General features: G+C 42.8%; 1 protein-coding gene across 2 annotated transcripts in view; it reads right to left on the reverse strand.

Moving 5' to 3' along the window:
* Positions 1-16,248, reverse strand: part of mdga2a (MAM domain containing glycosylphosphatidylinositol anchor 2a) — a 198,938-nt gene extending 182,690 nt beyond the window's left edge. For both annotated transcript variants that reach the window (XM_034075704.2, XM_034075703.2), the window contains exon 1: positions 15,089-16,248. In XM_034075704.2, coding sequence (XP_033931595.1) covers positions 15,089-15,161 — 73 coding nt within the window. In that variant the 5' untranslated portion in view covers positions 15,162-16,248. The remainder of the gene's footprint in view (positions 1-15,088) is intronic.
* Positions 16,249-16,684: the final 436 nt, after the last annotated feature.

Consider the following 16,684-nt stretch of genomic DNA (forward strand, 5'->3'; position numbering starts at 1 on the left):
AGCGAAAAGGCAATGTGAGGCCACATGGAAATAAAATGGAGGGAAATGGGGAAAGGCAGAAATAATGAAAAAGGGGCCAGGAGGTCGTCTCAAGCTGTGAATGTGGCATGTGAGACGGGCCTGCTCCAGGCTCCACTCATCTTCAAATGAAATACATCTAAGTGACATGAAAGGCGAGTAAAAGGACGGCCAAGTGGTGACTCTCTGAATGCACATGTATTTGCATGTGAGCTTTTTGTTCTTCAAGTCCAGGAACATTTCACAAAGGTGTAACTCACCGACTCTATGAACTGGATTTTGTCGTTTAAATGCCTGATCACATATTTCTTGCTCCGACATAAATGGTCTTAACACATGTAGTAACTCCCTGCATTACACTCGCAATGACAAGATACGACATACTGATATTCCATTAGGGAAAATGATCCGATTTCAAGCTGCACATAATACAATCTCAGCATGCAACAACAATTTCTGAATTAATCAGTAATTTGACTTGATATGCAAAGTCTTAATTTGGTAAGGCTCATGTACGGTTGCACTTCAATGAGGTGATTTTCTTGTTAAAATAAAAAACATCCTCATGAAACGAATGAAAGTGCCTCTCAAAGCATGCCATGAATAGTGGACGTAAGCCTTTCTTGAGGGTAGGGTAGAGTGAACCAAATCAAGGGAGAATTTCATTGAAGGGAAAAAAGCGTGGGATGATTCTCCCACTGTTTGCAGCCAGAGAAAATATCTCCAAACAGAAGCAAACCACATGCTCTGGAGACTCTTACAGACAGGGTCAGATTGGATTGCTAATAACTCAAGGCCAAAGAGTACATTTATTTGACAATACACCCTTGAGAAAACTCAGGCAACGCTGCTAAATGAATTCTCCAGGATTCTGGACTTGGACTGTATTGTAGCTAATAAAGTAATTCCTGCATTGCACACATGTTACTCCAGGTACCAGTAGTGTAATGTAAAAGCTTGAGCAAAATGTTGAGGTACTTGTACTTTACCTGAGTATTTTCATTTTATGATACCTTATAGAGGTTTTTCTAGAAGAATATAGTATGAGGGCGCTGACCATAACGGCCCGTCCACACAGCGGTGTGCGCTGACGCTTGCCGGCGGGCATGTCTGAAACTCGACCAACAACCAATCACATGAATCTCCCGCCCCTGACACACAAGCAGCGGTTTGATTGGCTAGAGCTTGTACTGGCATATGATTCGATTGGCTGACGCTTCTGCCGAGGCGTCAAAAGTTGAACATTGCTCAACTTTTGCAGCGAGCCACGCCAGCTACGTTCCACGTCGCTTCCCACGATGCATTTCGGCTAAAAGTGACGTCACCCCATTCAAAGTGAATGGTGAAGCGTCAACGCACGCCGCTGTGTGGACGGGCCGTAAGGTATATCAATTCTCGCGAGAACATGACGCCCGTAAACAAGATGGCGTCGCAGACATAAACAATAAAGTGACGATAGGAGCTCCGTAAAAACAAAGGTGTCTATGCCATTTGACTGTCTATTTGACACGATTTTCATACTTTTGGAGTAATTATACTTTTTTTTTGACGAACAGAAATATTGTCTCTGGCATCACTTTAAAACTTTATGTGGGAAATGTGCATTTTGGTATGAGGGCGCACGGCGAAAGTAAGAGGGTGCAGCACCCCTGTTACCTGGTTTAGACACAACTATGCTTTAAACTTCTAATGTATTTCCTTTTCGAGGCTAATATCGGACTCCACAACAAGTATTTCACAGCTCTACTTTTCAGATTTCGATAATAAGCTTGTACAATCAACCCAAGTATAATAAACATTGAAATATAATCATAGGTTTAAATATCTTGCAGCAGTATTTAAAATAATTTAAATGAGCTTCACCTTTACCAGTTTTGATAGACTTAGTAATGCATCAACAATCATAATTGTATTTAATGTATGTTATTCTGAAATCATATAAGTATATTTTGATGGACGAATGAATGAAGGACTGAGTATTTGTACGACTTAGTATTGCTACTTTTCCTTAAGTAAAAGATCTGAGTACTTCTTCCCCCACTGCCAGGTACTGTGCATTTCAGAGCTTTTGCTGCAGCAGCCTGAATAAAAACAAGAAGGGAGACGGCAGACAATCAGAAGAACTTGGCGAGAATTCCAACATCTGCATTAAATCTCGCCTTGAGATTTCTTTCCACCACTTGGTGAAATCTCAGAGGAGAAGTGCTTCTCTTACTCCGGATAACTCTGCTTGCTTTGCCATAGGAAGCCATTAACTGACAGCACACGGCTTGAGGTTATCCCCATGGGTGCAACAGCCTCTGGGATATACTGTGTCTGGCGGGGAGATGAAGAGAGCATGACGCCAAAGAGATTAGCTATTACATTGTGAATTTCTGTTAGAAGAATACGGTTTTTAGAGACTATTGAGGGATACGCAGAAAGCCAAAAAATACAAAAAAACGGCTCAGCAGGCGCTTTGAGAACCCTTTACAACCGTTGGGAGGTTTAGTAAATGTAAAAGCGTACCTAATCACTGCATCACATGTTAGCAGGCACTTTGAGGCATGTTCAGCATCCACGAACAGTCTTGCCTCATCAGGGACGTGTGAACGCGGTGATAAATTACAATGCTGAATTAGAATCTCAGCAAAGTATTGCCCCAGATAGATGAAAAAAGCACACATGCACAAAAAAAACAGTACACTTTCTCTCACACTCAAACTGTATGTCTTGAAATGTATAGTGCCTCTGCAGAGCCACAGCACGATGATACGTTTCCCTTTGCCAGCAGGGGAATAGCTAGATATGAGAGAGGGTGGGGGGGAAATACAGCACTGATACATGATTGTCGTCTTATCCAGGGGTGTGTGTGCGGCCCCCCTGCTTTTCGCCAATGCTTTTGGAGCTCGATACAACTGAGGGTGTCATTGTCAGCACATTTACCCGCCACTGTTTCTGCTTGTCAGAGACGCTTAAGCATTATTCTCCACAAAGATAAGTAGGCCCCTTCCTGCAGTCGCCTCATAGCAATGAAATGGTGGTGATTTTTGAAGAGACACATTCAGCCTCCTCCGAACCTTCCACAAGCATGCCCCCCCTTCCTTCGGGGAAGGGGGGGCATGCTTGTGCAATCTCATCTGCTCTCGTGCGCAATTGTAAGGCTGCTGCGAGGAGCTTTCGTTTCTGCAATCACTTCACATTTGTTTCAGCGATTGATTTCCTGGCATGTGAGGGGAAGGAGAGAATGAGCGAGTGCGTAGGCGGCGAGGGAGGGAGGGGACTAGCGAGCGAGCGGGCGAGGGAGGAAACAGGGAAGTCAGAGGACGTGCAATGCCAGGCTCACATACTGTCACCATGACAACAGACATCACTTCACAGGAGCAGCACTTAGGATGCCTGTGTGGGCTGAAGTGACATAGTTGAAGGTTGGCATTAGCCTCTTGTGGGTGCCAAACTTACCAATCCTCTCCCGGCTTGCTATTTTTCGCGCTTTATTTCCTTTGGTGTGCTGCTAAAAGGCGCGTCCTGTTGTCAGCTATCTGTTGGGATTGCTGAGTGATTTGTACTTTGTGTGTGTAAATGCGGGTCCTGCCAGTTTGCCTTCACAAAGACAATTCAATTGACTCAAATGCGTGAGGGAAGACAGGAGGAGACATTCATATTCAATGAGCGCCTTTCATCATTTGCGTCACTTTGAAGCTCACTAGCATGTATAATTCTCTGTGATTTGAAGTTGTGCCAATCATGGAAATGATGAATGCAGATATGGAAACACACCACAGACACTTAAAAGGATCTATCTTAGCAGCTAATCCTGCTGTTCATTAAGGAAAATCTGTTAGACTTTATGGGGATACACAATTTATGTTTTCTAATGCAAAACTAATGCATGACTCATCAAGATCTAATGCATGTATTATTGGCTTATATACGACTAGCTTTGTATTAATAAATTATCAAGTTTATCTGATGATTTAACACTTTATGAATAGTCAATTTACAATATGAATTTTAACAAACAGTTAAGTCTTACATTAATTAGCATATCATTAAATTAGCTATAAACCAGGTAAAAAAGGCTTAGTCTTTTGCTGCCTCTGTAAAAGCATAAATGCACTTTGTTCCCCCTTTGTGCAAACATTATAAAACTGGCTAAAGGGATTTTAGAATGCTCTTATCGGCCTGCAGCATGTACAGCTGCATGTGATTCACATACAGAATACAGAGTGGCCCAAACTGTATTGCATGTAGGAGGCATGATGGCATAATTACAGTGAAAGCATGGATGTCTGTTGAAAGAAATGGAGGGTCATGACTCATGAGGCAGTAAGATAAACCACTGAACATCCAGTAAGTCTAATTTCAGCTACACAGCTTAGGATGAGATCCTGTATGACTTAACTGTGAGTAAATGTTAGAAATTTAACAGAAAATGTAAAACCGGAACACTAGGCAGGGCTCCAGCTCATATGAGGGGATCATGCTTAAGCCTGTAGGATTTATAGTCTATTGTTTTAATTACAAGTTTAATTGTTTCACCAGTCTTTCCCTCAGAAACTGTGGGTGTTTCTCAATGTCAAGGAAGGATGCTCCAGAGCCACTATTTCAAGGATGCTACGTCATCGAGTCCCGCCGAAGGACTGTTCCAATGTCCAGGCTCCTTGGAATTCTACCGAGCCTGGCGTCCTTCGTAGCGAGAAATTGTGTATCCTCCGCGGTCTTAAAATCCCCACAATGCTTTGCGCACGGACCAATTTCCAAATCTTCGCTTCTGAAGGAAGTGACTTGGAGGACATATCCTACCAAGGAAGCGTCCTCGACATTGAGAAACACCCTGTACGTTTTGGAGTATGCCACAACATTTGCATTGATCAGACATGGGGTGGCGTTTTGATAAATACTTCTTTTTTTTTAAGGGAGCTGCATTGAAGTTTATTTTTATCGTTTGTGTTTTTGTTTACCACAGCAATTTAATTTATAACTTTAATTAAGTACAATTTTCCTGTACTTTTACATGAGTATTTCTGTATGCTGCTTTAAGCTTCCTAACAGGGTTATATTGTAGTTGTTACTCTCCATTTACCAGACAGGTGTTGCTTCTTAGTTTGCCAATTAAAGGCTCAGCACACTCACGCAGGTGTTTTCAATTACCTGGCTAATTAGACTTTTACCAGGTGTATTGGGTGGAGCTATGATGGCAATTACATTATTTCACACAACTCTGTGCACTGATAACAATCATACCAGGGTAAGTTTCCCTGCTGCAACAGATAAAACAGAGTCAATGAAAGGGTGAGGGAGATGTCAATCAAACACAGGTTGTCCCGGGGCTAATTAGCGGTCGTAAGTAAAAACACCTGTGTGTGTACTATGGGTTGGCGGATGCTTTGAGAATATACATACATAACAAATTGTATGATCAATTTATAAAACATGATGCTAATGTTATTTTAAGAAAACTATTTCCAACACATTTTAAATGATTCAATTGGCCTTGAAGCAATATGAGAACAAATGTTTTTGTTTGTATTAACGATTAGTTCTCATTATTTTAGTAGCCATTGATTTGTGGGATTCATCAATGTTTTTCTTAGTTTTGCTCTCATCTCTCCAATTCTTGGGCACCTGCCAGAGTAGGCTTGTTTGAGACAAGCAAGACCTGCGCAGACCTGCGCAGTTGCGATCAACGTCTTGCTAGTGCGTTACATGATGGTTAGTCATTTTGTCCGACTTGCTCTGGAGGCTCGCCCACATGAGACTTTGAAATCTCGCGGGACAAAGACGCCCGCAGCCTTGAGAGCGAGGCGAGGCGAGTTGGCACAGTTGCTCTCCACGAGCTGCGGAAGCGAAATGCTTAACGGGAAACGGCTCGCTGGTATCTCGAGCTGAGCGCTCATTGGTGGTTTTTACCACGTGCTGCTGATCAATCAATCAATCAATCAATGTTTATTTATATAGCCCAATATCACAAATGTTACATTTGTCTCAGTGGTCTTCACAGTGTGTACAGAATATCAGTATGACAATACGACACCCTCTGTCCTTAGACCCTCACATCGTACAAGGAAAAACTTCCAAAGAAAACCCAGTTTAAAGGGAAAAATGGGAGAAACCTCAGGGAGAGCAACAGAGGAGGGATCCCTCTCCCAGGACGGACAGACGTGCAATAGATGCCGTGTGTAAATTGAAAAGATAATACATTTGCAACATAGGTAGTCCAAATGTTTGGAAATGCATGTGTGTATAATAGGAAGATGAATCCACGAGGATATCCATCGAGGACCTATGATCCAGGACCACAGCCACGACTCAAGATCCAGCGCTCGCGATCCAGGACACAGGACCGCAGAATCATCCATGACTCCGGATCCCAGCGTATATAGACACCAAAAGAAAGACATTTGGGGAAGCTGGGTTAATCGGAACATGAGTGTACACGGGTATAGACAGAGAGAAGGAAGAAGTAAGATGTCCCCCGACAAACTAAGCCTATATCAGCAAAACTAGGGGCTGAATCTAATCAGCCCTAACTATAAGCTTTATCAAAAAGGAAGGTCTTAAGCGCACTCTTAAAAACGGATAGGGTGTCTGCCGCCCGAACACAAACTGGAAGCTGATTCCACAAATGTGGAGCTTGATAAGAAAAGGCTCTGGCTCCCATTGTACTTTTAAAGATTCTAGGAACAACCAACAACCCTGCATTCTTGGAACGCAATGCCCTAGTAGGACAGTAGGGTATAATGAGTTCTTTAAGGTAAGATGGCGCCTGCCCATTAAGGGCTTTGTAGGCGAGAAGAAGAATTTTAAATTCTATCCTGTGTTCTATAGGGAGCCAGTGTAAGGCAGCCAGAACAGGAGTAATGTGGCCCCTTTTCCTAACTCTGGTTAGTACACGAGCCGCAGCATTTTGAATCAGCTGAAGCGACTTGATTGACTTCTTAGTACTCCCTGATAATAAAGAGTTACAATAATCCAGCCTAGAAGTAACAAATGCATGGACTAGTTTCTCTGCATCGTTTTGAGGCAAGATATGCCTGATTTTTGCAATGTTACGTAGATGGAAGTAGGCGGTCCTTGAAATTGATTTTATGTGGGCGTTAAAGGATAAATCCTGATCAAATATAACACCAAGATTCCTTACAGTCTCACTGGAGGCCAAATTAATGCCATCCATAGTTAGTATGTCTTTAGATAATTTGTTTCGTAGATTCTTCGGGCCAAGTACAATAACTTCAGTTTTGGTCGTGTTTAACATCAAAAAGTTTAAGGTCATCCACGTTTTTAAGTCCTTAAGGCAGTCTTGAATTTTATTTAGATGATTAATTTCATCAGGCTTGATTGATAAATATAGTTGAGTATCATCCGCATAACAATGAAAGTTTACAGAATGATTCCTTATAATATTGCCTAACGGAAGCATATATAATGTGAACAAAATAGGTCCGAGCACTGAGCCCTGTGGCACTCCATGGCTAACTTTGGTTTGCGTGGAAGATTCATCGTTAACACGTACAAACTGAGAGCGTTCAGATAGATAGGACCTAAACCAGCCTAAAGCAGTTCCCTGTATGCCAACTAAGTGCTCTAGTCTTTGCAATAGGATATCATGGTCGATAGTATCAAATGCAGCACTAAGATCGAGCAAAACAAGAATAGAGACAAGTCCCTTGTCTGAGGCTATTAGAATATCATTTGTGACTTTAACCAGAGCTGTCTCTGTGCTATGATGTGTTCTAAAGCCAGACTGAAAATCTTCAAATAAATCATGAAACTGATGAAACTCTCCAATTGGCTGGCAAAAGTTTGTTGTTGTTTTGTGTCAGTTTTACGTCGCCACATCCATTCCCATTTTTCATCATTGTTCCACAATGTTTATCATCATGAAATTAATATCTATATATTTTATACTATACTGCTTACCGTTTTCATACTTTATATATCTTAGCATATTCATACACACTGTTCATACTGCTCACAGGCTGATATCTAGTGTATTCATACCCCACTGTTTATTCATCATTCAATTCATTCTATATGTTATTCTGTAGATTGTGTACATTACTTTCCACTTCACTGCTTGTTGCACCTGGTTAGAAGCTAAACTGCATTTCGTTGTCTCAGTACCTGTAATATGTGCAATAACAATAACGTTTCTCTATAAGTTAAACCAAATCATTAAAATAAAATCTATTGTAATGTAATGATTTGGTTTAACCTTATTTATTGAATACATCATTTAAAATGGCAAGATTAAATCAAATTACATCCATGTTGTACACATCATAAAGCTTAAAGTGGCAGCTAAAGAATTAACACAGCAGCAGGTCTGTTCAATTCATGCTCATGAAGCTTCATGTGTGCGGATCTGAAGGGACTGATCATTTGTAGCCTGTCACCTATCAGTTTTGCAAACATTAAGAGGGAGGAGCATTTCTAATTATGGAACCCAGTTACTGGTGTGGTTCCTCATCATGACTGAATTAACAAACCTATATAAAGAAATGGTGATCACCTTTGTCTACAGTGGGTAAAATGGAATTTGTGGTGCTTACACTGCGTGATGGACAGGGAGACATCACTGTAAGAGTCTCACAAGACATTTCCCAAAGAGTACAACATGGTGAGTAAACAACTAAATTGCATTCCAACAATCTGGATATGATTTTAAATGATGTAAATTATTTTTCAGATAACAGTTTAGCAGCTGCACTTATGCAGCAAGCAAGGGCTGCAACAAATGCACAAGGTAATCTATCATTTAAATCAAAAATGGTATTGTCTTTTAATGCAAATCAAACAAATGACATATTCATGTTTATTGTAAACAAATATTTAATTTTCTCTCAATCACAGTCCCTTTAGATCATGTCATTCTCCATACAATACATGTGGGATTTATATTGCATCCACTTCATCTGCAACGAAAAACGCCAACGCAATTTCCGCCATTGCAAACCCAGCCAGTCAAGCCGACTCTGAGTCCGAGCTGTCCGACTTAAGATGAGCATTTTGACACCTCCCCCGGCTGCGATCGGCTACTCTCGTCTACTTTCGAGGCGAGCCGCAATGTGTCTCAAACAAGCCTAGTATCTGCACACGGCATTACACCTGCCCTCTGGGGGCGTTGGTTATGCTAATAATTAACAATCAGATACACGCCCCTAATTTATGATCAAGAGGGATTCCTCATTCAGCACTCCAGGGCAGATTTGGATGGTTAAGAATGTTTGGTGCATCTGGAGTAGGCCTTTTTTTTTTCTCAACAAAAGATTAGGGGACATTTAAGATACTATTGCTCCATGAGGCCCACTGTTCCTTATATAGTCATGTAGGTCTAGACTGCAGATTTAGACTGAACTCTCAGTGGATGTGATTCACCACCTGTTGATTATACGCTCCATGCCATTATGTAATCGCTGGGAAGTAAACTACTTATTTTATGTGTGCAGTCTCTGGATCATTGAAATATATCTTTATGGCTGATTATTGTAAATTACAACAATATGCAGTGAAGTGCAGACAAGGCAGGAAAGAGTGACAGTTCGATGGCATGCTCCAAAGGTCCCTGGCAGGACTGAAAACAGTGGCCAAAAGAATGACCTTGTTACTGACTTTTCATCTTCCAAGCAAACAGCAGACTTTATGATAGTACAATGTATCCAGTCCATCAACTTCAAGAAATAAAACCATTAGGCTACTACATGTATAAATGATTAGGGAAGGAAGAGATATGGGAAGGAAAAACAATGCAATGCCAATACGAGTCTAATGAGACATACTGCAACTGCACCAGACCTATTGACCAGTGAGGCTTCTAGAAGCAACTTACTGTATGTTGGCTTTTATGTATGTTCATTGGACCATGTAACACTATTACATTAAATTAGATCACTACAGAGAAGCCATGCTGCTCTTCTAAGCCATATTAGCAGGATCAAGGTTGCCATTTAGGATTCAAATCTTGTTTTTAATGATCCAGATGATGAATGGCCACTTCATCAGAACGTCAGAAGACAAAGGGAAGAATATCAGTTACTGGACTTAATTTAAAGAACAGATTCTAAATAAAGCGGGGCGTGAGGCCGGTGTAGTCGTGCACCGGGACAGGACTTAATGAATGAATGGCTACAAGATCATGAGCAGCAGCTCTCTGTACCCAGCACTGTACAGAGCAGCACACGTAGCTCAGGGTTTGGGGATGTGGGCTTAACAGTTGAAGCAGCCAGCCAGGTTACAATAAGCTTCTTTGGTCCGCGTGGGGATTTGGCCTAGAGTGATCCAGAGGTCAATTGTGTTCATGAACTCATCCAAATCCTCACAGTAGGAAAGTATTTCAGCTGTTTATGACATGTGAAAAGTAGCCAGAGCTACATTACAATCCTTTTTAATAGTTTTGAACAGAAATCATAAATAATATATTCCGTTCTTCACAGGTGCGCACAACTCTATCTTTGCTTTAAACTCTGTATAAGTGAACAGCAATGGAATATTTTCATTGCAGTAGTAACCATACAAATTAAAGCTACATGTTTCCTTTTTTGTTTCACTACCACACTATACACAGCAAAATGTTCCAAAGTAGCAAAAGGGGGCAAAGAGAGGGCAGAACTGAGAGTGGCATCCTTCCAGTGGAGTCACACCGACACAGACACACACCTCGCATTAACATGGGCAACACTACCTCACAGCTAAACAGGAAGTCACAGAGATAAAATTGAGAAGGCACTTTCAGTGATTTTACACAAATGAGAAGTATGACTCAGCTTGTGTCGCAGTGATGTCTTCAGAATTATCGCAATTTTGACTGGAAGATCACAGTTTAGTTTATAATATTACTATGAAGTTTAAAAGATAGGGCTTTAGCCAGGCAGGAAGTGTTACATTTAATTATGCTTTTGGCTGTATTATGGGAAAAGGAGAATTCAAACAAAGGACTACAAATCTGCCTCAATTTGACCATAACAATTAAAAAGGGCTATACTAAACATATTTTGAACTGTTAGCATACTCCACGTCTGATTTCCCGAATTCACCACACTGTAAAAACATTGGTTTCTTCTTAATTGCATTGTACTAAAGTATTAAGGTAAGAATGTAAACGATTATCCGATGAATACTGAGAACAGCAGGAGTGCGCAGACTTAAAAGTCGAAACATTGTCTCTGCGGTGTATACTCAGCGGCGGTCTCAGTGGACTCGGTCCTAAGAGAACTGACATTGGGTATGATTAAGTTGGTGCTATCTGAAGCCCCCTTCTTCTCCTCTACTGCAACAAATGACTTCCTCTGCACCGTACCCAGCTGTATATCCTCATTTGCCTCTGATTGAAGTGCATACTGTAAACGTCCCTCCGCTGATCCCCGCGGGAACGGAGAGAGAGAGACAGGCAGAGCAGAGAGACCGGCAGGGAGGTGGGGGCTGAGAGTGGGAGGATGGAGAAGAGATAGAGTTATCCGTGGTCTCATTATGGTGGGAAATGTGAGGGTCCCGATCCAAGGGAATGATGAAGGACTCTGTGGAGGAGGCCTCTGAGAACCAACAAAGACGGCTTTAGTTTCACTGGCAGAATGCATTTGCATAGCTTAGAAGCCAAAGCGACTGAACCGGGGCTCATGAAAAGAAACCCCAGCAATTGCTTGGACTTCAATGCAAACGAGAGGGAGAGAGAAAGAAAGAGCGAGGCAAAGACAGAGATGGAGAAGTGGGTTGGGAGAGAGAGCAGTAGGAACTTTTTCTCCTAGCATAACACGAGATAAAACGAGATCAGGAACATCCGTGCATCCCATGGAGGTTGTCGCCGAGTGACTTAGACGCAAAGAGAACATACTGAAGAGCATCTCCAGATAAAGCAAGAAACGTTTCCATGCTACCATAAGTGTCATGTTCCATTGATGCGGTTTAATACCATTATTGAGGGCAGTTGGGTCGTCAACAAACATTGGTAATTGGTTATCAGATAATTGCCAGTTGAGATCATTTGCCAGGTTTGTATGTGCTTTCATTTGCTACGGCAGAAGAGCAGCAACTGAACGATTGGAGCTCTGGAGAGCAAGGCGGAGATGAGCAGAGGTCGAGTAATAGAGCAATCTCCTGGTGGAGGGTGTGTGTGTGTGTGTGTGTGTGTGTGTGTGTGTGTGTGTGTGTGTGTGTGTGTGTGTGTGTGTGTGTGTGTGTGTGTGTGTGTGTGTGTGTGTGTGTGTGTGTGTGTGTGTGTGTGTGTGTGTGTGTGTGTGTGTGTGTGTGTGTGTGTGTGTGTGTGTGTAAAAGTGATGAGGAAAGGGAGACACTGGAAAAAAGAGGGAAGAAAGAGAGGAGCAGATGTTGTACTTTAGTGGTGTCTCTCTTTTTCCCTCTTTGGCCTGGAGTCATGGAGGGATGACTAGCCTTCATCAATCCTCTTTAATGACTCTGGCAGCACTACTTAACGCACTAGTATGTGATTTCTTCATTATTACACCATGATTCCACCATTTGGTCGGCACCAATGGCGGTTGCCGATTCTAGGGGATAAAAATAATCGTTGTGAAAAGTCTATTTTTCGCTAACTGCCCTATTCATCTGCTTTTGGGTCATTTTGCAATCCAGGGAAGGAAAGTGATTGCTGAGGCTTTAAACGCACCACAAAAAAGAGATGGAATCGGGTGATAAAAAAAACAGTGTGAATAACTATTATTGAAATTGATTTGACTGTGAGATAGCAAAGAAAAAAAACATACCTCGTTTCAAAGTAAGACCAAAGTAAAACATTCAGGCCTTGCCCTCTATAAAAGTATGAAACTCTACCACTTCAAAGTTACTGCCACCATAACATGTTATCCTCTCACAGCCCTCATTTTATTCAACCACATACTGCCTTTGTTATTACATGCGGTGCAGATTGCCTTGACCCCCTTCTCTCGCCTCCCCCTCCTTCATGTGTCAAAACCTTCAGTGAATACAACGGACGAAAACCCAACTTGCATGTTAATATTTTCAGTGTATCAATAATAAATGTTGACTTTTGAACCTTGCCAATGAATTTTTACTCCGGGCACCCCTCTGGAGACGCAGTACGCTTTAAACATGATGCATGTAGAGGACCTACCCAAGGGCTGTTTGCCAATTAAAGGGTTTTTATATTCAAGGTTGAGTATATAAATGTTTATATATCTGATTGTATCTAAGCCATTTCCCTTTAGCAGTGCCAGTTAAAGCACCAATAAAATAAGGACAAATGTAAGTCTTAACACATTGACTGTAGAATAAGTTAGTCACTGTAGTGATAGGGAAATGGGGGTGAGTGTGCTCATGGGAATTTTCAGGCTGAACATCATAATGTATGCAAACATAGACATCTGCATTTCAAACAATTCCATCTGCGACACCGCCCCGTCTCGGCTGCTGCTATAAGCCCACTGGTCCAGCCTCTATGGCAACACCACAACGAGCATTATGGGATATGATTCCTTCTAATGAGCTTGCATCTTCATCTGCACCCACACGCTTTAGCATGGAGAGCCGGCTTGCACCAAGGATCCACAGCTTTGATCTGACATGCATGTGATCAGTATTGATGGTTAACGTCATGCTTGTCTCCCCTGAATATATGTGTATCTCCGAGAGACTGTTTTAGTAGATGCGAATATCGAATCAAGTCAAAGGCAATGCCATCTTGAGACATCAATGTTGGATAAGAGGTTATGCCCTCAGGCTAGTGCATTCACTAACTCTAAACAACAACACACCCACATAGGAATCGAACACTGCCTAATGAGGGCTTAGAGAGTTTGAAAACTTGAGTAAAAATCGCATTTTTAGGCATTGTGAGATGCATCTGCAACAGGTGTTAGGAGGAGAAATACGGCTATCATTGCACATGAGAGAGCGGTTATGCAATCGCTGCCCTGGCATGTGCTGTGATTAAATCATGTATCTTCCATTGAGCACAGGGGTCTAGAAGAGCAGGCCACTTTGGGCAAATGTTGTTTAAAAAACTGCCGATAAGATGTTAGTAATGGAAATGTGAAAGAAAATGCTCCCAAATGTTGTGTTACTTGTGGCACTTCATCGTCAAAGTGGCCTTCATATGAGATGTCAATAACAGCAGTGCCCCCCCTTCCTGGCCCTGAAGACCCCTTCAAGTGTATAACAGTGAGACTCCTGCTCCAGAGCAAAAGAATAGATAAAATCCTGACGCATCATTGGTCGGGTGCAGCACCACGACTGTTGTCGTTATGCTCACGGTAACATTTCATTGCTACATCATCTCTGCACACAACAAAGATATGTTATGGTGCTTGGCAACAGCCTCTGAAATGTAATCGCACCTCTCAACTTGACCTCGCATTCTCCCTGCACAACTTCTGCTATACTGAGAGCCGCTGTCAACACAGACAGGTCGGAGATGTGCACCTCAAGGTTTCCTCCATGTCCCGATATAAGTGCACATGAATCATTACTTCCTCATACTGCTGCTGCTGCTGCTGCTGCAAGGATGACGATTAATATGAGACATCATCTGTGCCACTGGTTGCACAAGCAGACAGGGTAGGAGACAGACATGTGTGTGCGTATGTGTGTGTGCATGGGAGGGAGAGACAGAGAGAGATACAGACTGACAGACATAAGGAAGAGGTAGGCGGATAGAACCACCACACATAAAAATATTTCATGACTGTGCATACTAAACGCCGCTGCTCAACAGATTACTGTCCTCTTGGTGACATTTTAAAACACATTTATGCCGCGTAGACCTTTTTGAAGGGTCATTTCAAGCAGCCTGAGAGGTCCCCATGTTATAATATATGAATATAGCCAACAAAAATCTAGCACTATCATGAGTGATGGATTGGATGAGAAAAGGGGGCTGTGCATGATTGGCTGTCCATGCGATTTGCTGTATACACCATAGGTATAAACTCAGGGTTGGTGGGAACATTTGGAGGCTCTCACTCAAACATGACATTCAGACCTGGTTTGTCAGCCTAACACGAGTTGAATTGTATTTATCACAGGACCTTTATGAGTCCAAAGGGAATGAGTGGCGATTTATGAGCGATCACTAGTTTTTACAAGGTCATGATCACGTTTGAGTTTTGCATACACTCACCATACACTCCTTGGCAACGGATGCCCTCCACGGCCAGCGCCAGCAGCCCCAAAACACAGATAATTAGATCCATCCTCTCACGTTAATCTCTGCATATCCAGCTCTCAATGGCAAGAAGTCCTTTACGGGGCGGTGTGACTGAGGCACATATACAGCACCGCTGCGATCCACGCGTCGATTAATTAAGTCTCAGTATTAGCTGTAAAGGTATGTATGGCTGCGGTTGGAGATCAGGCTCAGGTAGCGGTTGCTTTGATGTCCACCGCCATGAAGCACGCGGAGAAACGCCGCGGAGGATGCGGGGTTGTGGGCTGCAGAGAGCCCGGCCTTTCAACAAACAGCGACCTCTCCTCGACTCCAGGTAGTGTGCGCGTGGACTTTAGCGAAGACTCTCGAAGCGCCAAACCGAGGGGGCACACTGATGCTGTCGACTATCACAGGCGGATGGAGCCTCGGTGCCCGCGGACATAGCTCCCTACAAATCCAGCTGTGGTCACGGAAGCTGCTGCTGCGTGGACTGCATGCTGTCAAACGAAGCCATCACATCTGCTTCACCAAAACACTGACGCTGGCACTGTTTTCACCTTCTGGGCGGTCGTCAAAGCTGCTGTTGCAGATACCAAAGTGGAGTGCGTTCACGCAGTCACATCACGACTGCACCCCGACTTATGTCTACCGGCGGCGGTGACAAGGGGAAGGTCCAGTCTGAGGAGAGAAGCGGTAGAGGTTTTTTTTCCTCCACAGCACCTCGGAGGCTCTAGCTTTTTTCCTCGGCGTTATAATAGCACTTTTTTCGAGTGAATTCACGAGACGGTGGGAGCCGGATGTGCCTGCCGTGGAGCCAGTTGAGCATCGGTCACGTTGCGCAAATACGTGCTACGGAGACCGAGTGGCACCGCAACCGGTCTGTGGCTACGTCAAGAGGTGCGTGGCTTCCAGCGCTCATCTGTATGGGAGGCTTCGCTCAGCGTCGGGAAAGGCATGAGAGGCGCAGCTGCTGGATGCTGAGAGAGAGGGAGGGAGGGAGAGAGGGAGAGAAAGAGAGAGAGATGGACCATTGGAATTCAGGAGATAGCTTTGACAGACCTTTGCAATCAAAAGCAAGAGTCTACCGCTGCATGCCCATGTTTCACCTCGCATTCTTTATCAGATAGAGGGGATGTGATGTCATGTAACATTGATCTCCCACCTCAGACTTGTTTGGCGTGACACAGTGAGATGTCTATGTTAGTTTACATACATGTTTTTGGATAATGCATAACTTTAAAAGAGTTGAAAAACTCGATGCCCAATGGGGTCCCAATAGGCCCTCGGGGTGTCCTGCTGGCAGTTCCAGTGGGCTCCTGGAAAATTTGAAAAACCCCTTGTTAAATTTGATTTCAAACTAAAAATATCCCAATTAAAAATGTTTTTGACCGCAGGTTTCACCTCATTATTTCCCTCACAGTAGGCTACTACTGACTTATGGGCATATGGATCATTTCAAATGAACATAATCATTATATTGTAAATGCTTCAACTTCAATTATGTTTGAACGGTTTTGTAATATAAATACTGGTATCTATAGTTAACTAGGTAAAATATTCACACTATAT

This window comes from Pseudochaenichthys georgianus, chromosome 24 (assembly GCF_902827115.2).
Source record: "Pseudochaenichthys georgianus chromosome 24, fPseGeo1.2, whole genome shotgun sequence".
Classification (NCBI taxonomy): Eukaryota; Metazoa; Chordata; class Actinopteri; order Perciformes; family Channichthyidae; genus Pseudochaenichthys; species Pseudochaenichthys georgianus.